The sequence below is a fragment of the Hylobates moloch genome, unplaced genomic scaffold, assembly GCF_009828535.3.
Source record: "Hylobates moloch isolate HMO894 unplaced genomic scaffold, HMol_V3 SCAFFOLD_8, whole genome shotgun sequence".
NCBI classification, from domain to species: Eukaryota; Metazoa; Chordata; class Mammalia; order Primates; family Hylobatidae; genus Hylobates; species Hylobates moloch.
Window position 1 is genome coordinate 81,180,018 of NW_026652283.1, and position 27,559 is coordinate 81,207,576.

The 27,559-nt window shown below is 47.4% G+C and overlaps 1 protein-coding gene and 1 pseudogene across 4 annotated transcripts in view; one reads left to right on the forward strand and one right to left on the reverse strand.

Moving 5' to 3' along the window:
• The window catches only part of ZNF589 (zinc finger protein 589), a 35,489-nt gene extending 17,154 nt beyond the window's left edge, over positions 1-18,335 (reverse strand). The window contains exons 1-3 of one of the 4 annotated variants that reach the window (XR_009214416.1): positions 18,078-18,335; positions 9,686-9,738; positions 7,719-8,910 (exon numbers count right to left, since the gene is read on the reverse strand). Coding sequence is in view for 3 of the 4 variants with exons in the window: in XM_032161682.2 (XP_032017573.1) it covers positions 3,852-3,905; positions 4,799-4,855 (111 nt within the window). In the remaining variant the exon portion in view is untranslated. Of the gene's footprint in view, positions 1-3,851; positions 3,906-4,798; positions 5,490-7,718; positions 8,911-9,685; positions 9,739-18,077 lie in introns of those variants that run through there. The other 3 variants (XM_032161681.2, XM_032161680.2, XM_032161682.2) reach the window with 3 other exon arrangements.
• On the forward strand, positions 4,883-5,474 carry LOC116473516 (large ribosomal subunit protein mL66-like; annotated as a pseudogene).
• Positions 18,336-27,559: the final 9,224 nt, after the last annotated feature.

Here is a 27,559-nt window from a genome sequence, read left to right on the forward strand (position 1 = left end):
CCCGTCTGGGAAGTGAGGAGCGCCTCTGCCCGGCCGCCCCGTCTGGGAAGTGAGGAGCGCCTCTGCCCGGCCGCCCCGTCTGGGAAGTGAGGAGCGCCTCTGCCCGGCCGCCCCGTCTGGGAAGTGAGGAGCGCCTCTGCCCGGCCGCCCCGTCTGGGAAGTGAGGAGCGCCTCTGCCCGGCCGCCCCGTCTGGGAAGTGAGGAGCGCCTCTGCCCAGCCGCCCATCGTCTGGGAAGTGAGGAGCGCCTCTGCCCGGCCGCCCATCGTCTGGAAAGTGAGGAGCGCCTCTGCCCGGCCGCCCATCGTCTGGGATGTGAGGAGCGCCTCTGCCCAGCTGCCCCGTCCAGGAAGTGAGGAGCCCCTCTGCCCGGCCGGCACCCCGTCTAGGAAGTGGGGGGCGTCTCTGCCCAGCCGGCCCGTCTGGGAGGTGAGGAGTGCCTCTGCCCGGCCGCCCCGTCTGGGATGTGGGGAGCACCTCTGCCCGGCCGCCCCGTCTGGGAGGTCTACCACGGAGGCCAGAAGCATGGTGGGGGTTGGACGTGGTGGCTCACGCCTGTAGTCCCGGTACTCTGGGAGGCCGAGGCGGGTTGATCATTTGAGGCTAGGGGTTCAAGACCAGCCTGGCCAACATGGCGAAACATATGAAAAATACAACAGACAAACGAACCAACCAACCCAGCGACAACAAAACGGGTCTACCCTGGAGTCATACTCTAATTTTTTCTATTTTCCTCCCTTTCTGATCCTTTATCCCACTTTATTTTTCTTCCTCTTCCTTCTCCTTCTTCTTTGTCAAATAGAGGATGCAGTTATTATCATTGATCCCTACAAAGTCCCTCTCTCATTTATTTTCTTTAATTCCCACCCCCCATTTCTATTCCCTGTCTTCCCATGTGCAACCTTCCTAATATGTTTGATATGCATCTTTTCGTTTGTATGTATTTTTAGAAAATGTTTATTGTTTTGTGTGCAAAAAAAATAAAATTAATAAAAAAGAATCAACAGGATGTTGATCTTGGCAGGATTCCCTGGATCCAGATTCTGAAAATGGAAAAAAAAAAAAAAAAAAGATTCACAGGGAGAATGGAACTGGTGGTCTTGGAGAATCTAGCTACTTAAGAAATTGATTTAGGCTGGGCACAGTAGCTCACACCTGCAACCCCAGCACTTTGGGAGGCCGAGGTGGGAGGTTATCTTGAGGTCAGGAGTTCGAGACCAGACTGGCCAATATGGTGAAATGCTGTCTCCACTAAAAATACAAAAATTAGCTGGGCGTGGTGGCACACACCTGTAGTCCCAGCTACTCGGGAGGCTGAGGCAGGAGAATCACTTGAACCCGAGAGGCAGAGGTGGCAGTAAACCAAGATCACTCCATTGCACTCCAGCGCGGGTGATAGAGTGAGACTCCGCCTCAAAAAAAAAAAAAAAAAATGGATCTGCTACTTGGGAGGCTGACGTGAGAGGATTGTTTGAGCCCAGGAGTTCAAGACTAACCTGAGCAATACAGTGAGACCCTGTCTCTATGAAAGATAAACAAAAATTAGCCAAGTATGGTGGTGTGCACCTGTAGTTCCAGCTACCCAGGAGGCTGAGGTAGGAGGATCGCCCGATCCCAGGAGGTCGGGGCTGCAGTGAGCTGAGATCACACCATTGCACTCCAGCCTGGGTGACCAGAGCGAGACCCTGTCTCAAAAAAACATACACCATATGCTTTTTCATCTTCAAGTCTCTTCTCTTCTAAATGAGTATTCAGTGGTGTTTTATCTTTAGTTACACTTGAAAGGTGGCATTGCCCTCAGATACCAAGGGAGTCACCAATCAACTTACTTCTACTGAATTCAAGCATTATTTGCTCAGTGACCAACTTCAGCCTATGGGTATTCCATGACACTCCTAACTTGCCCTAGATTTTTTTTTTTTTTTTGAGACGGACTCTCACTCTGTTGCCCAGGCTGAACTGCAGTGGCATGATCTCGGCTCACTGCAGCCCCTGCCTACCGGGTTCAAGCAATTCTCCTGCCTCAGCCTCCCAAGTAGCTGGGACCATAGGCACATACCATCACACCTGGCTAATTCTTTTTGTATTTTTTCTTTTTAGTAGAGATGGGGTTTCACCATGTTGGCCAGGCTAGTCTCCAATTCCTGACCTCAAGTGATCTGCCTGCCTCGGACTTGCTTTACATTTTTAACTTCACTCTGCAGACTTTGGGGAACATTTGCACATTATTCCCAGCTGCCTCTGATCACCCTGAGTACCTCTTCTCTGACTCAGCTTCTTCCTCCTATTCTCAGGTATACATCCATCTTCTTGTCCACCTTCCAAGTGGTCCTTGGCACTCTAGGAGTTGGTAATGTATATTCCAGGTTCTAAAGCTAAACTAATTAAGCTTCTTTCAAATCAAAGATGACAGTAGGGGCTGGAGGAAACACACTGCAAGGCTACCAAGCCAGAGCTTCCTAGCACCCTCCCCTGAGAGCTGGACTATAAAAGAGATTTAATAAAACCCAGCACAGAAGTGCAGAAGCAGTACAGAATAATAATGACGCTGAGCTAAGAGTAGGAAACTAGGTGTAGATACTGAAATCCTTGAGTGTGTGAGAAGTTTTGGGAGGGATGTCACATCTATAGCCAGCAGCCCAGGCAGTCAGGCCGCGTGGCACAGTGTAGGAGGGAGGACAAAAAGTCTAGACAGCAGGATTAGGCAGCCAAGGCCTGAGTGGACAGTGGTGTGGGCTGCTGTCCCTTACATGCTTTCCATGACCTGCTGCTTCAGGCACATCCTGGTTCTCATATTCTCAGTGATCTTTCCCCTTTTCTTTTTATACCCCAGGTCTCATAATTTCTCTTGTTCAAGCCTTGTGTCTCTCATGTTCCAATATCCTCTCCATTTCTCTCTTGACTCCTCTTCCCCCTCTAGTTCTTCCACTGAAGCATAAAACAGGCTCAGCTACAATGGAAGCTAGGCTTTTTCCACAGTGGATGTAGTAGGACCCCAATCTACGGAGTCAGACCACACAAGTCCAAATCCCAGCTTTGCCACTTATACAATACATGACCTTCGGAAACTTACATAACCTCTCTGTGTCTTAGTTTCCACATCTATAAAATGGGCTTGATAATGACACTTACTGTCTTAATAAAGATAAAGCACTGACATCAATGCCTGACATGCAGTAAACACTTGCTATTACAATTTGCTGTAACTAAGCAATAGAATGTTTTATATTTAAGTAAAAACTGATTTTTAAAATAAGTAAATAATTTTTGGTTCTCAAAAAGTAATCAAACCTTCTGTCCAGTACAAGGCAAGAAGAGGAAGTAAAAAGCACAGAGACTGGTAAGGAAGAAATAAAATTACCCCTATTTGCCAAGGACATAGTTTTCTATGCACGAAATGCAAAGGAATCTATAAAAATGATCATATAACTAATAAGTGAGTCCAGGAGGACTGAAAGATACAAGATGAACACATAAAAATCTATCATATTCCTATAGATTAGCAACGACCATGTGGAAACTGAAATTAAAAATATACCATTTACAATCACTCCCGCAAACAAGAGATGCCTAACATAAATCCAACAAAACAAGTATAACATCTGTACACTGAAAACTACAAAATGCCAATGGAAAAAAAATCAAAGAAGATCTAGATAAATGGGGAGACAAAGCACGTTCATGGGTTGGAAGGCTCAACATAGTAAAGATGTCAATCTTCCCCAAAATGATCTATAGATTTAACACAATTCCCATAAAAATCCCAACCAGATTTTTGTGTAGATATAGACAACTTATCCTAATATATATGATCAGGCAAAGAAACTAGAAGAACAAAGTAAGAGGGATCACTCTACCTGATATTAAACTTCCTATTTGATCACTGCAATACTTGAGACAGGGTATCTATGGAAGAATAGACACACAGATCAATAGAAGAGAACCGAAAATCCAGAAAGAGATCAACACAAATACCCCAAAGTGGATTTTTGTAAAAGTAATTCAATGAAGAATCGACTTTGCAACAAATGGCACTGGACCAACTGGATATTCACAGACAAAAAAATTAACCTCAACCTAAAACCTCACACTTTATTAAAAAAAAAAAAATTCAAAATGAATCACGAATTTAAATATAAAAATATTAGAAAAAATACAGGAAAAGATCTATACTGGGACCTAGTGCTTGGCAAAGAGTTCTTAGACATGACACCAAAACCACAATCCATAAAAGGAAAAATCATAAACCAGACTTCACCAAAATTAAAACTTTTTCGGTGGCTCACGTCTGTAATCCTAGCACTTTGGGAGGCTGAGGCAGGCAGATCACCTGAGGTCAGGAGTTCGAGACCAGCCTGGCCAACATGGTGAAACCCTGTCTCTACTAAAAATGCAAAAATTAGCTAGGTGTGGTGGCGCACACCTGTAATTCCAGCTACTCGGAAGGCTGAGGCAGGAGAATCGCTTGAACCCAGGAGGCAGGGGTTGCAGTGAGCCAAGATTACGCCACTGCACTCCAGCCTGGAAGACAGAGCAAGACTCTGTCTCAAAACAAAAAACAAAAAACAGAAACAAAAACAAAACCTTTTTACTATAGAAGACCCTCATCTCTTCCAGAACATAGAAGCAGAGGGAACATTTCCTAACCCATCCTATGAATCCAGCATTACCCTAATAGCAAATCTAGATAAAGACATTAGAAATTAAAACTACAGATCAATATATCTCACAGAGATACAATACCCCCTCCCAAAATATAAGAAAATCAAATCCAGAAATGTATAAGAAGAATTACACACCACACTTGGGTTTATTATAGTTCTGCAAAGCTGGTTCAACATTTGAAAATCAATCATTGTGGAGGTCAGGGTTGGTTTTTCAAGATGGCGGCCTTTGAGGCTCTGGTGTCCGGCTGTGGGCAGCTTCCCTGTGGGCTCCTAGCAGGCCCCCAGCAGTGACCAGCTGGTCTCAGCTTCCAGCTCGCGGGTTCAGGGAAGCGGTGGAGATCCAAGAAGGAAAGACAACTATAATTGAAGGCTGTATCACAACGACTCGAAGGAGAGTCCAAATCCTCCTAACCCCTCTGGCCAGTGCCTCATCTGCCACTGGAACCTGAACCACAAGTAAAACTACGATGATGTTTTGCCGCTTAGCCAGTTCATCCAGCCTCATGGAGGCATGCTGCCCCGAAAGATCACAGGCCTGTGATGGGAAGAGCACTGCAAGATCGAAGAGTGTGTGAAGATGGCCTGCCGAGCAGGTCTGTTACCAAATCACAGGCCTCAGCTTCCTGAAGGAGTTGTTCCAAAGGGCAAACCCCAACTCAACCAGTACTTGACCCGCTGGGGTCCCTGCACCCTCATGCCCATCTACAAAAAAGGCCTCCCCTGGAACAGGGCGTTCATGGCCTTGGGATCACCCCTCCTGCGGGACAATGTCTGCTACTCAAGAACACCTTGGAAGCTGTATCACTGACAGAGAGCAGAGCTTCCAGAGTTCCTCCTGCACCTACGCTGTGGAGTAGGAGGCCTATTCACAAGCCCTGGGCCACAACTGTACTCCTGCCCCACCCCACCATGACGGCCTGGCCCCTCTGACACGTATGGACAGGGGACAGTGGGACAAACTTCAGTACCCTTGGCCTCCCCAGTAGCAATGCTGGGAGCTAGAGGCAGGCAGGGCAGTTGGGTCCCTTGGCAACTGCTGTGGGGCTTGGGCCATACTCAGTGCTGGAGACAGGAGTTTTGCCCAGTGGAATGTCATAAACTAGGCTCGTGGGCTTAAAATTAAAAAAAAGAAAAGAAAATCAATCGTAATCCACCATGTTAACAGGCTAAAGAAACAAAATCATATGATCATATCATTTGATACAGAAAATACAAAACCCAACACCTAGTGATTATAAAAATTCTCAGCTGCCACGTGTGGTGGCTCGTGCCTGTAATCCCAACAGTTTGGGAGGTCAAGGCAGGAGGATTGCTTGAGCCCAGGAGTTTGAGACCAGCCTGGGCAACATGGCAAGACCCCGTCTCTGGCCAGGCACGGTGGCTCTCGCCTATAATCACAGCACTTTGGGGGGCTAAGGCAGGCAGATCACTGGAGGTTACAAGTTCGAGACCAGCCATCGTGGAAAAACCGTGTCTCTACTGAAAAAACAAAAGCCAGCCAGGCGTGGTGGTGGGTACCTGTAATACCGGCTACACGGGAGGCTGAGGCAGGAGAATCACTTGAACCTGGGAAGCGGAGGTTGCGATGAGCCAAGATCGCACCACCGCACTCCAGCCTGGAGACAGAGCAAGACTTTGTCTCAAAAAAAAAAAAAAAAAAAAGTAAAAACTCTCGGCCAGGCATGGTGGCTCATGCCTGTAATATCAGCACTTTGGGAGGCCAAGTAGGCAGATCACTTGAGGTCAGGAGCTTGAGACCAGCCTGGCCAACATGGTGAAATCCTGTCTCCACTAAAAATACAAAAATTAGCTGGGCGTGGTGGTGCACACCAGTAATCCCAGCTACTTGATAAGACTTTCAATTTCAAATTGATAGATTTCAATATTTATATAAAAATGCAAAAGACAGCTGGGCGTGGTGGCTCATGCCTGTAATCCCAGCACTTCGGGAGGCCGAGGCAGGCAGATCATCTGAGGTCAGGAGTTCGAGACCAGCCTGGCCAACACGATGAAACCAAGTCTCTAATAAAAATACAAAAATTAGCCAGGAGTGGTGTTGCAGGCCTGTAATCCCAGCTTCTCAGGAGGCTGAAGCAGGAGAATCACTTGAATCCAGGAGACGGAGATTGCAGTGAGCCAAGATCGCATCACTGTACTCCAGCGTGGGCAACAGAGGGAGATTCTGTCTCAAAAAAAAAAAAAAAAAAAAAAAGTTGTTCTCAAAGAAGTAGAGAGTAGGCCAAGTGCAATGGCTCACACGTGTAATCCCAGCACTTTGAGAGTCCAAGATGGGAGGACTGCCTGAGTCCAAGAGTTCGAGATCAGCCTGGGCAACATAGTGAGACCTGTCTCTATTTAATAAAAAAAAAAGAAAAAAAGAAAGTAGAAAGTAAACTAGTAGTTACCAGAGGATGGAGAGGGGAAGGGAGAGGAAAGCAGGAGAGAGATTGGTCAATCGATACAGAACTACATTATACAGGATGAATAAGTTCTGGTGTTCTATTGCAAAGTAGGAAGCTTAGAGTTAACAATAATAAATTGTAATTTTTTTTTTTTTTGAAATGGAGTCTTGCTCTGTCACCTGGGCTGGAGTGCCGTGGCTCGATCTCGGCTCACTGCAACCTCCACCTCCCAAGCTCAAGTAATTCTCCTGCTTCAGCCTCCTGAGTAACTGGGGTTACAGGCGCCCGCCACCATGCCCAGCTAATTTTTGTATTTTTAGTAGTGACAGGTTTTCGCCATGTTGGCCAGGCTGGTCTCGAACTACTGACCTCAGGTGATTCGCCCATCTCGGCCTCCCAAAGTGCTGGCATTACAGGTGTGAGCCACCGTTCCCAGCCAGAATTGTATATTTCAAAATGGCTAGAAAAGAGGCTTTTGAATGTTCTCATCACAAAGAAATGATAAATATTTAAGGTGATGGATATGCTAATTACCCCAATTTGATCATTACACAATGTATACATGTGTGAAAACATCACATTGTACCCCATAAAAAGGTACAAACATTATATGTCAATCATGAATTGTTTTAAATGTGTCAAAACTTTGAACAGACACATCAAAAAGGAAGCTATGTGAATGCCTAACGAATAGCTGTAGAAGTGCTGAACTCAAATGGTAAACTCAAAATTTGTGCATTTCACTGTATGTACATTTTACCTCAGAAAAAAAATCAGAAACAATATTGAATTCTACTTAATAATATGCATGCTGAAGTATTTACAGGTCAAATGTATTGAGATCTGCAATTTACTCTGAAGTGCATGAAAACATAAGATGGGCTGCGCACAGTGACTCACGCCTATAATTCCAGCACTTTGGGAGGCCGAGGTGGGCAGATCACCTGAGGTCAGGAGTTCGAGACCAGCCTGGCTAACATGGTGAAACCCCGTTTCTACTAAAAATACAAAAATTAGCCGGGCGTGGTGGTGCGTGCCTGTAATCCCAGCTACTCAGGAGGCTGAGGCAGGAGAACCGCTTGAACCCAGGAGATGGAGGTTGTAGTGAGCCGAGATCGCGCCATTGCACTCCAGCCTGGGCGACAACAGCGAAACTCTGTCTCAAAAAGAAAAAAAAAAAAGGTTGGGGCAGAGAAGGGAATACAGGAAAATAAAGGCAGCAGCTTCCCTGATAATGAAGTAATTTGCTCCCAAGTCACCCTCATCTGTATCAATCAAGCTTGGCCCCTATGGCCTGGAAGCTGCCCCAGAGACTGGTACAAAACCTCCTGAGAAGAATGGTGTGGCTACTATGTCTCCTATACTCTATCCCTTCACGAAGCTACACGAATTTAATGCAGGGTTAAAGTACATTGCATACCATGCATTTGATTATCAATCCAAACCTAAGACCATTCTTTGTGGCTGTGCATTGTTTTAACAGCTACAGGCTAACACTTAGTCTTTCCCTGTACTATTTTACAGTTTTAGCTGTCTTCATCATAATTACTACCAGTGTCATTATTTCCTGTCTCTATGCATCATTTCCTAAAGAATCCTGGATCTTTGAGAATAAGGACAGTGAATTTAACAACTTTTATTTGGCTAGCTCCCAGAATCTCACACAGTCCTGTGCCCAGAAACCAATAAATTAAATTTCTGGTATAGCAAAGATCACAGGGGTTGGGGGAGAGGGATATGCAACATCAGAACAAGGGGGTGAACTCTATGGGGCTCTTCATCCAAAACATAACCCCATTTTGTAGAGTTGGAAAGTGTGTTCTTTTATCATTGGGTAGTTTTCTAGGAGAAAAAAAGTCAAGAAGGCATCACAGAAAATTCATGTTTTGAGATCAGAGAAATCTGGATTTAATTCCTGACTCTACCATTTGGCCATCCGCGTGTCCCTGTGCATAAATCATGTAATCCCTCTAAGCCAGATGACCTCATCTCTCAAATGGGGACGTCACCACCCATCTCCTACAGCTGTTAATGATTTAAACACAGGACTGAAATATTTATGGATTAAATCGTATGATGCCTTGAATTTTCTTTAATCCAGTGGGAATGGGGAATGGAGATGAAATAAAATTGGCCATGAGTTGATAATTGCTGAAGTGGGATGATGGATACAGAAGAGTTCATTAACTCTTTTTCTACTTTTGCATCTTTGTTTTCTAAAATAAAATGTGAAAAAGAGGTCCAATGTACAAGATCAGACTTAGATACTATTAAAGTGTTATACAAAACAAAGTGTTATAATTATTTGTGCAAATGTTGATGTAGGGAACTTTAATAGTGCATTTTAGGATCTTAATAACCCAAGGTTTTTATAAAAAGTTACCATTATATTTTAGAGTACTCTGAATTAATATTAAACTTGGTCATGTTTTTGTATAAGCTCAAAAAATAGACTAAATGCAAAAACCATTATAATATATGCCTAGAACAATGGCTAACACAAGGCATAAACCACTTAAATGTTAATCACTTCCTCCCTTCCCAAGAAAGAGAGATGAGCCCATTCTCTGAGAAATGAGCCAGCATTTCAGAAAAGAGAAAGGTGGGCCCAACTTACCAGATATCTAGGCTTCTCTTTCCAGGACCAGGCAGAATCCTTGGCAGGCAGAGCTGGGGAAAGAAAGAAGCAGCCTTGAGAAGCCAGCCCTACCAGGCAAATCATGAGGATCCCAAGAGCCCTCTGAGCCTTGGCTGTGGCCACCTGAGCCTTCTCAGCTGACTCAGACCCCGAGCTCCTCTCATCTCCTGCCTTATGCTTGAGTCAACTTCTCTATGCTCTGCACCACTTCCCTATTACGTTTTTACAGAAACACTGATCTTTTTTTTTTTTTTTTTTTGAGACAGAGTCTTGCTCTGTCGCCCAGGCTGGAGTGCAGTGGTGCAATCTCGGCTCACTGCAAGCTCCGCCTCCTGGGTTCACACCATTCTCCTGCCTCAGCCTCTCCGAGTAGCTGGGACTACAGGAGCCCGCCACCACGCCCGGCTAATTTTTTTTTTTTTGTATTTTTAATAGAGACGGGGTTTCACCGTGGTCTCGATCTCCTGACCTCGTGATCCGCCCGCCTCGGCCTCCCAAAGTGCTGGGATTACAAGCGTGAGCCACCGTGCCCGGCCAGAAACACTGATCTTAATTAAATGTAGTAAGGTAAACTCGAAGCACTCATCATCTTTCTACCCTAAAAATTAGCAAAACTGTTGAGACAAGGCATCATTTCCCCCCATGTGTTATGTGACTCCAGTTACACGTTTGTTTGTTTTTTATTTATGAAAATAGACCTAGCACAGTGGCACATGCCTATAATCCCAGAACTTTGGGAGGCCAAGGCAGGCAGATCACTTGAGGTCAAGAGTTTGAGGCCAGTCTGACCAACATGGCAAAGAAACTCCATCTCCACTAAAAATAAAAAAATTAGCCAGGCATGGTAGTGCATGCCTATAATCCCAGCTATTCAGGAGGCTGTGGCAGGAGAATCGCTTGAACCTGGGGGCGAAGGCTGCAGGGAGCAGAGATCATGCCACTGCACTCCAGCCTGGGCAACAGCAAAACTCCATCTCAAAAATAGTTTATGAAAATGTTAGGACGGGCACGGTGGCTCACGCCTGTAATCCCAGCACTTTGGGAGGCTGAGGCAGGCCGATCACAAGGTCAGGAGATCGAGACCATCCTGGCTAACAAAGTGAAACCCCGTCTCTACTGAAAATACAAAAAATTAGCTGGGCGTGGTGGCGGGCGCCTGTAGTCCCAGCTACTCAGGAGGCTGAGGCAGGAGAATGGCATGAACCCGGGAGGCAGAGCTTGCAGTGAGCCGAGATCGCACCACTGCACTCCAGCCTGGGTGACAGAGACTCCGTCTCAAGAAAAAAAAAAAAAAAAAAAGAAAAATGTTAAACACAGAAACAGAAGTCTGTGATTTAATAAAAATGTATTTTTAAAAAATGTGCCAGGCCGGTTTCAGTGGCTCACGCCTATAATCCTAACACTTTGGGAGGCTGAGGTGGGAGGATCACTTGAATCCAGGGCTTCAAGACCAGCCTGGGCGACAATGAGACCCATATCTCTAATAATAAAAATAATAATTATTATATTGTTTTAAAAACTTGTCAGGCCGGGCACAGTGGCTCACGCCTGTAATCCCAGCACTTTGGGAAGCCGAGGCGGGTGGATCACAAGGTCAGGAGATCGAGACCATCCTGGCTAACATGGTGAGACCCTGTCTCTACTAAAAATACAAAAAAAAATTAGCCGGGCGTGGTGGTGGGCGCCTATGGTCCCAGCTACTCGGGAGGCTGAGGAAAGAGAATGGTGTGAACCCGGGAGGCAGAGCTTGCAGTGAGCCAAGATCGCGCCACTGCACTCCAGCCTGGGGGACACAGCGAGACTCCATCTCAAAAAAAAAAACAAAAAAACTTGTCAATGTTATTCCTTATTTTACAAAACAGCATTAGTAAAAGGAGAAAAAAGTATTAAAGACCATTACAACAGCATTTCTAAAGCGCAGCTTGTCAGACGCTCATTCCTCTTCAGATTATTGTGGAACTGATTGATTGATTGATTGAGATAGGGTCTCACTGTTGCCCAGGCTGGAATGCAGTGGCGCAATCTCTGCTCACTACAACCTCCAACTCCTGGGCTCAAGTGATCCTCCCACCTCAACTTCCCTGGGGTTACAGGCATGCACCACCACGCCCAGCTAATTTTTGTATTTTTTGTAGAGATGGGGTTTCACCATGCTGGCTAGGCTGGTCTCGAACTCCTGACCTTAAGTGATCTGCCCGCCTCGGCCTCTCAAAGTGCTGAGATTATAGGCGTAAGCCACCATGCCTGGCCTATTGTGGAATTTTAACAGGTAAGATTTTAACATCTCTGGAGGGAAGCTCAAGCTTTCCCTGCCATATGGCATGATCTCGGCTCACTGCAACCTCCGCCTCCTGGGTTCAAGCAATTCTCCTGCATCAGCCTCCCAAGTAGCTGGGATTACAGGCGCCTGCCACCATACCTGGCTAATTTTTGTATTTTTAGTAGAGACAGGGTTTCACCATGTTGGCCAGGCTGGTCTCGAACTCCTGACCTCAGGTGATCTGCCTGCCTCGGCCTCCCAAAAGCTGGGATTACAGGCGTGAGCCACCGCGCCCAGCCTTCCCTGCCATATCTTTGCTGAGGGGAAAGAATGTTTTTCTGATCCTTGGATGTCACAGATTCTGAAAGTTCAGAAAAGGAACTGGGATGTCGTATTTCTAACCTGTGACCTGTGCCTTTGTAGAAGGGACAGAGTCTGGGGAAGGGAGTTCCTCTCCAGGGGAGGAGGGTCTTAGCAGCAGTCCGAAGCTTCCTCCTTGACACCCTTTATTCCAGTGTGAAAGACAGGGACATATTGATAAGGCATACGTGTTTATAAGATACATAGAAGCTGGCCAGGCTCTGCACGGTGCTTCATGCCTGTAATCCCAGCACTTTGGGTGGCCAAGGTGGGCTGATTGCTTGAGCCCAGAAGTTAGAGATCAACCTGGGCAATGGTGAACCCCGTCTCTACAAAAAATAAAAAAATTAGCCAGGTGTGGTGGTACACACCTGTAGCCCCAGCTACTTGGAAGGCTGAAGTGGCAGGATCATTTGAGCCCCAGAGGCAAAGGTTGCAATGAAGTGAGAGATCACACCATTATACTCCAGCCTCAGTAACAGAGCTGGGGAAACCCTGTATCTGAAAAGATACATATAAGCTTATAATGGCTGGGCGCAGTGGCTCAAGCCCATAATCCCAGCACTTCAGGAGGCCAAAGCGGGCGGTAAGTAGTTCGAGACCAGCCTGGCCAAGATGGTGAAACCCCGTCTCTACTAAAAACTCAAAAATTAGCCAAGTGTGGTGGTGCATGCCTATAATCCTAGCTACTTGGGAGGCTGAGGCAGGAGAATCACTTGAACCCAGGAGGCGGAGGTTGCAGTGGGCTGAGATCGTGCCACTGAACTCCAGCCTGGGCAACAAGAGTAAAAAACTCCATCTCAAAGAAAAAAAAAAGAAGCTTATAATTTGTCCCATCTATTTTTGAGCTCCCCAGAGAGCAATAGTGCAGTTACTGTGGGGAATTAGGCTAAGGGTAGCCTTGTCCTTGGGTTTATAAGAAGAAAAAAGGCCCTAAATGTGATAATGACATCACCCCTGCTGAAATCATCACCCCTGGAAAAACACTCTAAATAGACCCCAACAACAACTCTGGCTTTTGTACTAAGTGATGAGAATGTGTCAAGTGATTCAATAAAGACATATATACAATTTCTCCTCTTGCATGCCCTAGAAAACCATCATCCTGGCCCCATAATATGTGCCTACACTATGTATCGATCCAGAACTGCATATTTTTGTGTAAATGGAGCAGCATTTTAAAATTAAAAAATATATATAAAATTATAGTCTTGTTTGATAACTGTCTTGGGTAATTTTCCAAGTTACTGTTTTCCTGACTAAACTCAGGAGGAAAACAAAGCAATCTTCCTATTTCAAGTTCTAAATTTTTAGAAGAAGAAAAACTGAGTGCCATTATTTGGTCACTCCCAGTGGCTACATCTGAGCAAAGCACAAGGCAAGGAGGCAGCTCCTCAGTCTTTTCAGCAAAAAAGACCATCTAAGCCTCTCCCTTCCAGAAGGACAGGTGGTTCTGATCCCACTGAGCAGGTGGGAAAAAAATGAGGGACACAGAGTAACCTCACACAGCTGAACTAAGGGATCCTACCTCCTGAGTCCTGACTCTGCCCTGACTCCTTAGGTGCCTCTCCCCAGCAAATCCTTCAGACAAATCCTTCAGAGAGGCAAATTAAGTCCTCCAAGAAGGGAACAGGTGCTGAATGACAGGCACACTCCAGGACCTCACGAGAAGGTGCCTCCGCCCGCCCATGTTGGACCTATCTGCGAAGCACTTAGGCAAGTCAAAGAACCTTTCTAGCTCTGTGACCACAAAACATCTTCTTTGCCACTCATGACAAGAGGGAAAAGTTATTCTCCTTCTAAAGTTCAACTTAGTGTTACCGTCTTTACTTTCTTTTCTTTTTTTTTTTGAGATGGGCTTTCACTCTTGGCGCCCAGGCTAGAGTACAGTGGCACGATCTAAGCTCACTGCAACCTCCACCTCCTGGGTTGAATTCTCCTGCCTCAGCCTTCTGAGTAGCTGGGATTACAAGCACGCACCACCAAGCCCGGCTACTTTTTGTATTTTTAGTAGAGACAGAAGTTCACTATGTTGGCCAGGCTGGTCTCGAACTCCTGACCTCAGGTGATCTACCCGCCTCAGCCTCCCAAAGTGCTGTGATTACAAACGTGAGTCACCGTGCCCGGCCCACTGTCTTTACTTTCTTTAGCTTTGCTATCCAATTGAACTGGTCTTGGCAGAGTAGGCAGAGACAAAGCCCACCACCCTCAAAGAGTGGATGGAAGGAGGCACAAGGGCTCCCACACAGGACAAACAGCTACATGCTGAACGATGGCTTGGCAAACTACACACAGGCCAAATCCAGCCTGCCACTTGTTTTTATACCACCCAAGGGCTAAGAATAGTCTTTACTTAAGAAAAAAAAAATTTTAACACAAAGATGAAGTCTCACTATGTTGCCCAGGCTGGTCTCAAACTTCTGGGCTCAAGTGATCCTAGCCTCAGCCTTCCAAAGTGCTGGGATTACAGGCGTAAGCCACCAAGCTGGGCCAGTTTTTACATTTTTAATTGGCTGAAAAAAAAATCAAAAACAAAATATTTCATAATAATGAAAATTATATATGAAATTCAAACTTCTTTTTGTTTTTTGACAGAGTCTCATTCTGTTACCCAAGCTGGAGTGCGGTCACGCGATCTCGGCTCACTGAAACCTCTGCCTCCAAGATTCAAGCAATTCTTGCGCCTCAGCCTCAGAGTAGCTGGGATTACAGGTGTATGGCACCACACCCAGCTTATTTTATTTTATTTTATTTTTTTAAATAGAGATGGGGTGTTGCCATGTTGACCAGGCTGGTCTTGAACTCCTGGGCTCAAGGGATCCTCCTGCCTTGGCCTCCCAAAGTGCTGGGATTACAGGCGTGAGCCACTGCACTCAGCCGAAATTCAATTTCAATGTCTATAAAGAAAGTTTTATTGGAACACGGCAATGCTCATTCGTTTACCTATGGTCTTTGGCTGCTTTCACACCACAGCAGACCACTAGACATAACAAAGACTGTGTGGCCTACAAAGCCTGAAACATTTACCACCTGGCCCTTAAAAGAAAACGTTTGCAAGACCAGGTGCAGTGGCTCACGCCTGTAATCCTAGCACTTTGGGAGACCGAGGCGGGAGGATCCCTTGAGTCCAGGAGTTGGAGACCAGCCTGGGCAACATACGGAGACCCTGTTTCTAAAAAAACCAAACAGAAAAATGTTTGCCCGGCCCTGTTCTAGACCGTTCCTGTTGTTACATCCAAAGTCATTTGGGGCCGAGTGCGGTAGCTCACACCTGTAATCCCAACACTTTGGGAGGCCGAGGCGGGTGGATCATCTGGGGTCAGGAGTTTGAGACCAGCCTGGCCAACATGGTGAAACCCCGTCTCTACTAAAAATACAAAAAAATAGCTGGGCGTGGTGGCGTGTGCCTGTAATTCCAGCTACTTAGGAGGCTGAGGCAGGAGAATCGCTGGAACCTGGGAGGGAGAGGTTGCAGTGAGTGGAGATCGCCCACTGCACTCCAGCCTGGGCTACAGAGCAAGACTCTTGTCTCCAAAAAAAAAAAAAATCTTTTGGGCCAGGTGGGGTGGCTAACACCTGTAATCCCAACACTGTGGGAGGCCAAGGTGGGTGGATTGCTTGAGGCCAGGAGTTCGAGACCAGCCTGGCAAATATGGCGAAATCCCCTCTCTACTAAAAATACAACAGCCGGGGTGGTGAGGTGCCACCTGTAATCCCTGCTACTCTGGAAGCTGAGGTACAAGAATCACTTGAGCCTGGGGAAGCAGAGGTTGCAGTGAGCCTAGATTCTGCCACTGCACTCCCGATCGACTCAAAAAATATAAAAATATAACATACTCCGGGCGCGGTGGCTCACGCCTGTAATCCCAGCACTTTGGGAGGCCGAGGCGGGCGGATCACGAGGTCTGAAGTTCAAAACTAGCCTGGCCAACATGGTGAAACCCGTCTCTACTAAAAATACAAAAATTAGCCAGGAGTGGTGAGGGCGCCTGTAATCCCAGCTACTCGGGAGGCTGAGGCAGAGAACTGCTTGAACTTGTGAGACGGACATTGCAGTGAGCAGACATCGCGCCACTGCACTCCAGCCTGGACGCCAGAGCGAGACTCCGTCTCAAAATAAATATGATATAATTATATAAAATGCTGTTCCCTTCCCCTTCCCTTTCCTGTCCTTTCCTTTCCTTCCCTTCTTCCCTCTGTTGCCCGGGCTGGAGTATAGTCGGCACGCTGCAGACTCCCTGCCTCCAGCTCCCGTGCTTCTCCTGCCTCGGCCTGCGGGCTGCCTGGGATTGCGGGCGCGCGCCACCACCCCGCCTGTTTTTTGTCCTTTGGCTGGAGGCGCGGTTTCGCCATGTTGGCCAGGCTGCTCTCCAGCTCCTGACCTCGAGTGGTCTGCCCGCCTCGGCCTCCCAAGATGCTGGGACTGCAGACGGCGTCTCGCTCACTTGGTGCTCAGTGTTGCCCGGGCTGGAGTGCGGTGGCGTGGTCTTGGCTTGCTGCAGCCTCCGCCTCCCAGCCGCCTACCTTGGCCTCCCAGGGTGCTGGGATTGCAGCCTCTGCCGGGCCACCACCCCGTCTGAGAGGTAGGGAGCATCTCTGCCCGGCCGCCCATCGTCTGGGATGTGAGGAGCGCCTCTGCCCGGCCGCCCCGTCTGGGAAGTGAGGAGCGCCTCTGCCCGGCCGCCCCGTCTGGGAAGAAGTGAGGAGCGCCTCTGCCCGGCCGCCCCATCTGGGAAGTGAGGAGCGCCTCTGCCCGGCCGCCACCCCATCTAGGAAGTGAGGAGCATCTCTGCCTGGCCGCCCCGCCTGGGAAGTGAGGAGCGCCTCTGCCCGGCTGCCCCGTCTGGGAAGAAGTGAGGAGCGCCTCTGCCCGGCTGCCCCATCTGGGAAGTGAGGAGCGCCTCTGCCCGGCCGCCCCGTCTGGGATGTGGGGAGCGTCTCAGCCCGGCCGCCCCGTCTGGGAGGTCTACCACGGAGGCCAGACACAATGTGGGGGCTGGACGTGGTGGCTCACGCCTGTAGTCCCAGCACTCTGGGAGGCCGAGGCGGGTTGATCACTTGAGGCTAGGAGCTCGAGACCAGCCTGGCCAACATGGCGAAACATATGAAAAATACAACAGACAAACCAACCAACCAACCCAGCAACAACAAAACGGGTCTACCCTAGAGTCATACTCTCATTTTTTCTATTTTCCTCCCTTTCTGATCCTTTATCCCACTTGCTTTTTCTTCCTCTTCCTTCCCTTTCTTCTTTGTCAAATAGAGGATTGAGTTATCATTGATCCATACAAAGTCCCTCTCTCATTTATTTTCTTTAATTCCCACCCCCCATTTCTATTCCCCGTCTTCCCATGTGCAACCTTCCTAATATGTTTGATATGTAACTTTTTGTTTGTATGTATTTTTAGAAAATGTTTATTGTTTTGTCTGCAAAAAAAAATTAATTAAAAAAATGCTGTTCCTCAGTTGCACTCTACACATCTCAAATGCTCAACAGCCATTTACGGCCAATGACTGCCACAGTGCACAAGTGCAGGAGGCCCGGTGAAGAGTCGTGGAGTGACCACCGTGGAGACTGTACGGGACACCTAGGGAACCTGGCCCCCCAGGGGAGTAAGAGCCCCCCAGGGGTAGTCAGCGCCTCACACAGCTCGCACCCTACGCGCATCCATGGTGGATACGGCCGACGCCTGCGTGGCGCCTGCGGCTGGAGCACGGGGTGGGGAAGGTGGTCTCGCGGCTCCGACTCACCTTCCGCAGCCCAGCCCAGGAGCTGCTCCCGCGGGGCCCACATCTGCGCACGCACGCACGGAGCAAACGAGGTAGCAGCACTGTATGTTAAACGGATGAGAATGCGCACCGCGGGCCACTGGCGGCGCCAGAAGAAAGAAGCAGGACTGGGTGAAGTGCGTCACTGCGCGGCGCGCAGCCTGCCGGGAAGCGTAGTTCTCCGGGCAGAATGCGACTTGTGCAGGGCGAGAGAAAATGCTGAGGCGCACTTTGACCCTGTAGGTCCCCCTCGGCCGCAATATTTGGGGTTGTGTTTACCACAGGTACCCATAAGCAAAATATAGTGTGGTTTTCCATGGTTGTAAGCATTATATAAATACACTTACAACGTAAGAACGCCTGCTACTAGCTCTTTTGCGCAGTTCTATAATGACACGTTTTGACCTGTTCATTGTGTGTTCACTGCTGTGTGGTATCTAATGTAGAAATAGACCAGGACTCCAATTGGACAGACTCATGCGCATCCATGGAGAGCTTCTCAAGGACAGTGGTTCGCAAACTTTTTGTTGTTAAAATCCTTTTACACTCTTAAAAATTACTGAGGACCCCAAGGAGCTTTTGAAACCCCCTTTGCAAAATTATACCTAAGGAAATTATGATGTTATAGGAGTTATTAAGAAATTATTTTAGGCAGATAGAGAAGAAAAGGGGTCCTTGGGAAGTTTTTGTTTCTTTTAAAGCAGCTCCAGAAAGGTTTCTTGTCTAGCAGGAAAGCCTGGGCTCCTACAGCTGGATGGCAAGCTTTGATATGGAAATGCAGGCCATTAGAGACTGGATGCACCCAAACATGGCGATTCCCGCCGTCCTTTTCTTTGCCCTGACAGGTGCCTGGCAACATGGCCACCCCCCACATATTCCCACGTGTGTAGAACTTCATGGCGCCCTACATTCGCATATTAAAAAGCTAGGGTGGGAGGGCCAGGTTTTTGGCTGCCACATAAATGACACATCTGATCAAACTAATCCCCTGAGCCCTATGGAAACCAAACACTGCCTCCTCCAGCATCCTGAGATAAGCAGCCACTTTTCCGCACACGGCGCTTTCTCTTTGTTGGAATCCCCTCTCTCTCTGTCTCTGTATGGGGGAGCTGTTTTCGTCTTCCTTCCTTCTGTCTTGCTATTAAACTTTTCTCTCCTTAAAACCACTCCACGTGTGTCTGTGTTGTTAATCCTATCAGAAACCAAGGACCCTGGTGTTCCTCCAGTCATCGGAGCCTTATCAATGACAGTAAAATATATCAGACCTAACCCACCTCATCTTCATTTCAACCTCTAAACTGTCGTTGTCCACTTCTGGGCATAGGCCGAACTAGCCTTGGGAAGGAATTCAGTTTATAGCTTAAATAACAGCCCTTCCCAAGGGCTAAACTGTTCTTGTAAAATGAATGAAAGGCCACCAGCCACCAAATTAGGATGAGAAGGGCTGGAATTCTAAATATTACCAGCCATTATTCCAGAGGCCCTAAGACGCACAACTTCCCCAATTACTCTTTTTTTTTTTTTTTTAGGGAAAGGGAGACGGAATCTCACTCTGGCGCCCATGCTGGAGTGCAGTGGTGCCGTCTCACTGCAACCTCCCTCTCCTGGGTTCAAGTGATTCTCTTGCCTCAACCTCCCAAGTAGCCGGGATCACAGGCACGCACCACCATACCCGGCTAATATTTTTGGAATTTTTTTTTTTTTTTTTAGCCCAGTCTGGAGTGCAATGGCGCGATCTCAGCTCACTGCAACCTCCTCCTCCCGAGTTCAAGCAATTCTCCTGCCTCGGCCTCCCGAGTAACTGGAATTACAGGCATGCGTCACCACGCCCAGCTAATTTTGTATTTTTAGTAAGAATGGGGTTTCTCCATGTTGGTCAGGCTGGTCTCAAACTCCTGACCTAGGTGAGCCGCCCACCTTGGCCTCCCAAAGTGCTGAGATTACAGGCGTGAGCCGCCACGCCTAGCCCCCAATTACTCTTAAAGATAACATCACTATTGTGAACCTAAGATTGGCCTTTTGAGATGTCTTTTCAGATTTTTGCATTTCTGACAACTGAATGGCCCCACCTGGACCTGCCCATCAGTTTTGTGGCCACCACCTAGGAACTGACTCAGCATAGGAGAACAGCTTCAACTCCTTATGATTTCATCCAGAGCCAACCAATCAGCACCCCAATTCACTGGCCCCCTTCCCACCAAATTATCCTTAAAAATTTTGATCTCTGAGTTTTTGAGGAGACTGATTTGAGTAATAATAAAACTCTGGTCTTCCGCACAGCCGGCTCTGCATGAATTACTCTTTTTTTTTTTGAGACGGAGTCTCGCTCTGTTGCCCAGGATGGAGTGCAGTGGCGCGCTCTCGGCCCACTGCAAGCTCCACTTCCCGTGTTCATGCCATTCTCCTGCCTCAGCCTCCCCATTAGCTGGGACTACAGGCGCCCGCCAGCACGCCTGGCTAATTTTTTGCATTTTTAGTACAGACGAGGTCTCACTGTGTTAGCCAGGATGGTCTCAATCTCCTGACCTCGTGATCGGCCTGCCTCGGCTTCCCAAAGTGCTGGGATTACAGGCGTGAGCCACCGCGCCTGTCCGAATTACTCTTTTTCTGTTGCAATTTCCCTGTCTTTGATAAACTGGCTCTGTCTAGGCAGCAGGGAAGGTGGACCCATTGGGTGGTTATGCTTTTGTTTGTGTGAGCTAAATTCATCACTATTTACCAAACTAGATATTTCAACGCAGAAATTTCATATATGTATATATTCATTGTAAAAACAATAATAAACCCATTACTTGTTAACATATTTTTATGAAAATGTTTTCTTTTAAAAAAATTTAGTAACAAAAGAGGCATTATTTTAGTTTTGCAAATTTCTTTAATACTCAATAGAAGAAGCTAGCGGAGTGCAGTGGCTCACGCCTGTAATCCCAGCACTTTGGGAGGCCGAGGCAAGTGGATCACCTGAGGTCAGGAGTTTGAGACCAGCCTGGCCAACATGGTGAAACACCGTCTCTACTAAAAATACAAAACATTAGCCAGGCGTGGTGGTTTGTGCCTGTAATCCCAGCCACTCGGAAGGCTGAGGCAGGAGAATCACTTGAACCTGGGAGGCGGAGGTTGCAGGGAGCCAAGATTGCGCCATTGCACTTCAGCCTGGGCAACAAGAGCTAAAACTCCACCAAAATAAATAAATAAATAAATAAGCTGAATTTTCCATCTGCTTCTGCATCCAATCTGTTGTAATAGCTGTTAAGCTGTTGTAATAGCAGGAGGACCAAGCAAACTCCTGACAGATCTGATGGGTTAAGTAACAGTGAACCTTTCTTCAATTTTAACATTTTATCACACATATAGACAGCAAAAGGAAAAGTGCCAAAGGTGTCAGCTCCTTGCGGCCTTTCTACTAAGTGACACCAAAACAAAAGGGAACAGATGACTGCGTCACAAATAATAGGACAGCCTGTTGCTGAGGAGCCAATTCTAGACCGCAAATGAGCAATTTTATAGCCCACAGCTGTACCCTGGGGAGCCAGAGCAGAAAGCCACATACCTAATCAAAACCCTCATAAGAGGGCTGGGCGCGCTGGCTCACGCCTGTAATCCCAGCACTTTGGGAGGCCGAGGCGGGCAGATCACCTGAGGTCGGGAGGTCGAGACCACCTTGACCAACATCGTGAAACCCCGTCTCTACTAAAAATACAAAAATTAGGTGGGCATGGTGGCACGCGACTGTAATCCTAGCTACTCAGGAGGCTGAGGCAGGAGAATCGCTTGAACTCGGGAGGCGGAGGTTGCAGTGAACTCCACAGTTTTTTTTTGAGACAGTGAGACTCATGTCTCAAAAAAAAAAAAAACTCTCATAAGGGAGACAGGGAGACAAATGGAAGATGGCATTAGAGAGGATCCTCACCGGCCTCCCAGGAGTTTGTGTTCCAGGATTACAAGGTGTTCTGCCAAGACTCAGATTCACTGCAGTTAAAGTCTTGCCTGAGAGGCTGCATGGTTATGTGCAAGGTCACAGGATAGAGCCCTTCCCCTCTTCCCCTACTGAAGTGGCCTTGTTGTCTGGGGTGACACCTGGGGTCCTTGGTCTCATAGTCACAGGGATCAAGGACATGGACACACACAGAGGGTGAGGTTTAGAGCAGAACTGTAATAGGCGAAAGAAAGAATAGCTCTCTGCTACAGAGATGTGTCCTGGAAAAATAGGTTGCTGATGAACAGTGAAATGCTAGGGTTTTTATTTATTTATTTTTTTTTTTTATTTTTTTTTTTTTGAGACAGAGTCTCGCTCTGTCCCCCAGGCTGGAGTGCAGTGGCGCAATCTCGGCTCACTGCAAGCTCCGCCTCCCGGGTTCACGCCATTCTCCTGCCTCAGCCTCCCGAGTAGCTGGGACTACAGGTGCCCGCCAACACGCCTGGCTAATTTTTTGTATTTTTAGTAGAGACGGGGTTTCACCGTGTTACCCAGGATGGTCTCGATCTCCTGACCTCGTGATCCACCCGCCTCGGCCTCCCAAAGTGCTGGGATTACAGGCTTGAGCCACCGCGCCTGGCCAATTCTAGGGTTTTTATAGATGAGCTGGTGGAGAGGTGGTATCTGATCTGCATAGGGCACAAAAAAACTGGTTAGGACCAGGTGTGCCATCTGCATAGGGTGTGAATCTCTGGCAGCCCCCACCCCAATCTTTTATTATGCAGGGGGGTCCTCTGCTTGAGCTACTCCTTGCTGCTTATTTCTTTCTCACTGTGCACATGCTAACAAAAAAGGGAAAGTGGAGCCCCCATGCTAGACATGCCTGGCCCCAGGTAGCCATTTCTGTCAGTGCAGCTGCCAGCATCCTCCCATGCAAGCTTCCAGCTTCCTTATCTATGTTTGCAGCCCAATCTTTCAGGCTGTGCTTTGTTAGAAAAGAAGTGATTTCTTGGGCTGCTTTTTGTTAGAAAGGGAAGTTCTGCCGAGCACTCTTTTGCCCTCACTATCTGCCTAATATTTTAGGTCTCAAGTGACCTCAAATGATCTGCCTGCCTGGGCCTCCCAAAGTGCTGGGATGACAGGCGTGAGCCACCACGCCCAGCCAAAGAGTTTTAAACTAGCTTGTGTTGGACAGACAAGTATGGGCCTGATATTCACACATAAAGTAGTAGCAGTCTCAGCAGCAGCATTTTGCTGAAGTGGGATCAGGATCCAATAATCATTTAAACTTAGGACATAGGGCAATTGCTATAGTCGATGGAAAATCTATAAAAGAGTTCAACAATTATAGATTGAGGCTTAAGAAAATTATATCAGTGCCTAGAAAGTTAATCTTGTTCTGTCATCTCTAGTGGAGGCTGTTCACTCCTGCAGTCAGCAGTTGTCAGAAGATTTCTAAGAGTCCTTAGATTAAGAATCTTTTTTTTTTTTACTTTTTTTTTTTGTCTTAGTCCATTTAATGTTGTTATAAATAGATAAGAATCTTTGACCAGGCACCGTGTCTCATGCCTGTAATCCCAGCACTTTGAGAGGCCAAGACGGGTGGATCACCTGAGGTCAGGAGTTCGAGACCAGCCTGGCCAACATGGTGAAACCTCGTCTCTACAAAAATACAAAAATTAGCCGGACATGGTGGCAGGTGCCTGTAATCCCAGCTACTTAGGAGGCTGAGGCAGGAGAATTGCTTGAACCCAGGAGAAGGAGGTTGCAGTGAGCCGAAATCGAGCCACTGCACTCCAGCCTGGGCGACAAGAGCAAAATTCCATCTCCAAAAAAAAATCTTTATTGGTCATCAATTATTAATCCTGACCCAGCAAGAGCTTGATGACTGCACATACCCTTACCTCAAAAAGCCAGCAAGAAGTCAGGCAATGCAACTTTTTATCACCACTACAGAGAGTTTTGGGTTTTCTTTTTTTTTTTTTTTTTGAGACAGAGTCTTGCTCTGTCACCCAGGCTGGAGTGCAATGGTGCAATCTTGGCTCACTGCAACCTCTGCCTCATGGGTTCAAGCGACTCTCCTGCCTTTGCCTCCCAAGTAGCTGGGACCACAGGTGCCCACCACCGCACCCAGCTAATTTTTCTATTTTTGGTAGAGACGGGATTTCACCATGTTGGTCAGGCTGGTCTCAAATTCCTGACCTTAGATGTTCCACCCACCTTGACCTCCCAAGGGGCTGAGATTACAGGCGTGAACCACAGCGTCCGGCCTCTGGGGTACTTTTTACTGTAAAAGTAGCCCATTGTTGATTAGATGTGTTCAGGAAATCTAAATATGTAACATAGTCCATCTAAGAATCCTCGAATAGTCTGGCCCATGTCTATTGTGCAGACAGGGATAGCACCCCTGTTTATGCACCCTGGAGTTCCCTTTGTCACCCAACTGTGTAGCCGGCAGTCAGGCACACTTGCCGGACTTCCTTGGCCTCCCGTGCTGGAATCACTATGCCGAATTTGGGGGTGCAGTCCTGAGTTGCAGATGGATTACCATGCCTTGTGTGATAGTATGTCCACATGGCCATGATCCTTACCTGGCCAGCACAGGTCTGATTAACTTGTTGATTCCATTGATGTTCATCTTTGAATGGCTGTTTTTCATGGGCAAGAAGAGTCATGAATGGGGCTGTGGGTACAGTGCAGTCTGCTGCCATAATATTCATCCCTACAAAGACCTTAGTCTTTGAGACTTAATCGTCAAGTTGCCCCACTGCCAGGCACCAGACCACATTGCCAGTCCATCGGCTACTCCCCACCAGTCAGTGAAAATGTTAACAAGATGAATTGTAGGAGATATTTTCCAGAGCAAACACCACAACCCAGAGCTCTGCTCTCTCTCTCACTCTCTCTCCCCTTTTCCATTGCAGTTTAAAACAGATTTCCGGCTGGGTGCGGTGTCTCATGCTTGTAATCCCAGTACCTTGGGAGGCCAAAGTGGGTGGATCACCTGAGGTCGGGAGTTCGAGACCAGCCTGACTAACATGGTGAAATCCCGTCTCTACCGAAAATACAAAATTAGTGGAGCGTGGTGGCTTATGCCTGTAATCCCAGCTACTCAGGAGGCTGAGGCAGGAGAATCACTTGAACCCGGGAGGCGGAGTTTGCAGTAAGCCAAGATCGTGCCATTGCACTCCAGCCTAGGCAAGGAGAGCAAAACTCCATCTCAAAAAAAAAAAAGGATTTCCTGGAGGCTGAACAGCTGCAGTGGCCCAATGCACCCCATCAGCCTTTAACAGAGCTGATGTGTCCCCGAATCAGGCCCAGACATTTCAGAAACAGTGGTGTACCAAAGCCCCCAAGAAGCTCTGGCACAGACCCCCACATTTGAGACAGCCATATCTAGAAGGTGACTAGCCAGTTTTTCCTGCACATGTTAAACTCTTAAGGGAGGAGACAACCCCTCATATTGTCTTATGCCCAATTTCTGCCTCCAAAGAAAAAAGAAGTAAAAACGAAAAGGCAGAAATGAAATCCACAGGCAGACAGCCTGGTGCCACGCCCTGGGCCTGATAGTTAAAAATCAACCCCTGACCTAACTGTTTGTGTTATCTATAGATTCCAGACATTGTATGGAAAAGCATCATGAAAATCCCTGTCCTGTTCTGTTCCGTTCTGATTACCAATGCATGCAGCCCCCCCGCCCCGTCATGTACCCACTGCTTGCTCAATGGATCATGACCCTCTCATGTGGACCCCCTTAGAGTTGTAAGCCCTTAAAAGGGACAGGAATTGCTCACTTGGGGAGCTTGGTTTTTGGAGACGTAAGTCTGCCGACGCTCCCGGCCGAATAAAGCCCTTTCCTTCCTCAACTCTGTGTGTGAGGGGTTTTGTCTGCGGCTCTTCCTGCTACACTCTTAGTTTATTTCTTTCCTGGGAAAAATCCGTTTTGTTGGTGTTTTCATTTTTGACCCTCTCATGGATGTCAGGGCATAATAACACCTGCTGTTGCTTTGTTAGTCTCTCAATGTCCACTAACAGCCAATAACAAGCCAATAATTTCCTCTCAAGAAGGATATACCTGGTAGTGGCATCAGACAAATGCTTTTTTTTTTTTTTTTTGAGACGGAGTCTTGCTCTCTCCCCCAGGCTGGAGTGCAGTGGCGAAATCTCGGCTCACTGCAAGCTCCGCCTCCCGGGTTCACACCATTCTCCTGCCTCAGCCTCTCAGAGTAGCTGGGACTACAAGCACCCGCCACCACGCCCGGCTAATTTTTTGTATTTTTTAGTAGAGACGGGGTTTCACCGTGGTCTCGATCTCCTGACCTTGTGATCCGCCCGCCTCGGCCTCCCAAAGTGCTGGGATTACAAGCGTGAGCCACCCCGCCCGGCCGACAAATGCTTTATCCATGTCCACAGGGGGACCGTTGATTAGTGGCTACATCTTTTTGCCACAGGCTCCAGTCTGCATACTTACCAGTCACCCACACTCTTAATGTTAAGGCTCTTTGGGACTAATTGGCTGAGTGGGAGGGCAGTCCACACAGGGTGTCGGGTTTCCTTTAGCACTTCTGCCTCTCCTGGCTCTTTAGTGGGTAGAGTGCCCCCACACCATCCCAGCCTTGTATTATATGCTGCTTTACTGCCATCATGTGGCCTGGTGGGCTCCCAGTTGTGCACTTGTCCCACTGCCACTGTCCTAACAGTGGCCTTTCCCCATTGGGAGCATCCCTTAAGGTCAGGACAAATATCGCTCATACTGAAAGCATCTATTTCCACAATACATTTGGCAGGATCAGCTACTTGGGTCTGTGAAATGTCCATCGAATAAAACATAACAGATTAGTTTCAAGGGCCACAGTGGGGCCAGAGTTAACTGAATGGACTGAAGCACTTTAAAACCTGAATAGAGGAAAAACCTGGGAAGAAAAGTACAGCCATTAGCCTGGAGGGGTGGAGGTCAAAGATCGCTGCAGATGCAGGTGGGGCCAGACTCCTGTGTAGTATGGCCAGTTTTTTACTGGAAGATAAATGGGCCGGCTTTTGATAGGAGTTACAAGTTTGGCATGCAGCAGTAGTGTTAATACTGGGAACATAGAGTTCTTACTTTGTAAGAGGCAGCAATTGTTCTTTGATGGCCGGAGAGATTAGCCTTGTGAATCCACCCATGTTTTTTCAAGAAATTTTAATTGGCAAACAGTCCTCTGAGTTTTGTTGGGGTTTACCAGTCACCCATGCTGACTGCTGTTAACACAGAAAGTAGACATTTCTGGCTTGCCAATCAACAGAACATCATTTATAGCATTGGATATCAAAGCAATTTTCTCTAACATTTTATGAGCATTTAAGGTTCAAAGATGTAATACACTGTTAATACCAATTATACATTTTTACACACAATGAATCCACCCAAACCACATAGTTACTTTGACTTTTTTTCTCTGCACTGCAAGTTTTGTCCAAACTCTATCAAGTCCTTTTTTTGCAAAAACAGTTTTACATAGGCGCTCCAGCTGCAGATAAGACCACCTTATCTCCTCAGCTGGGAGTTCAG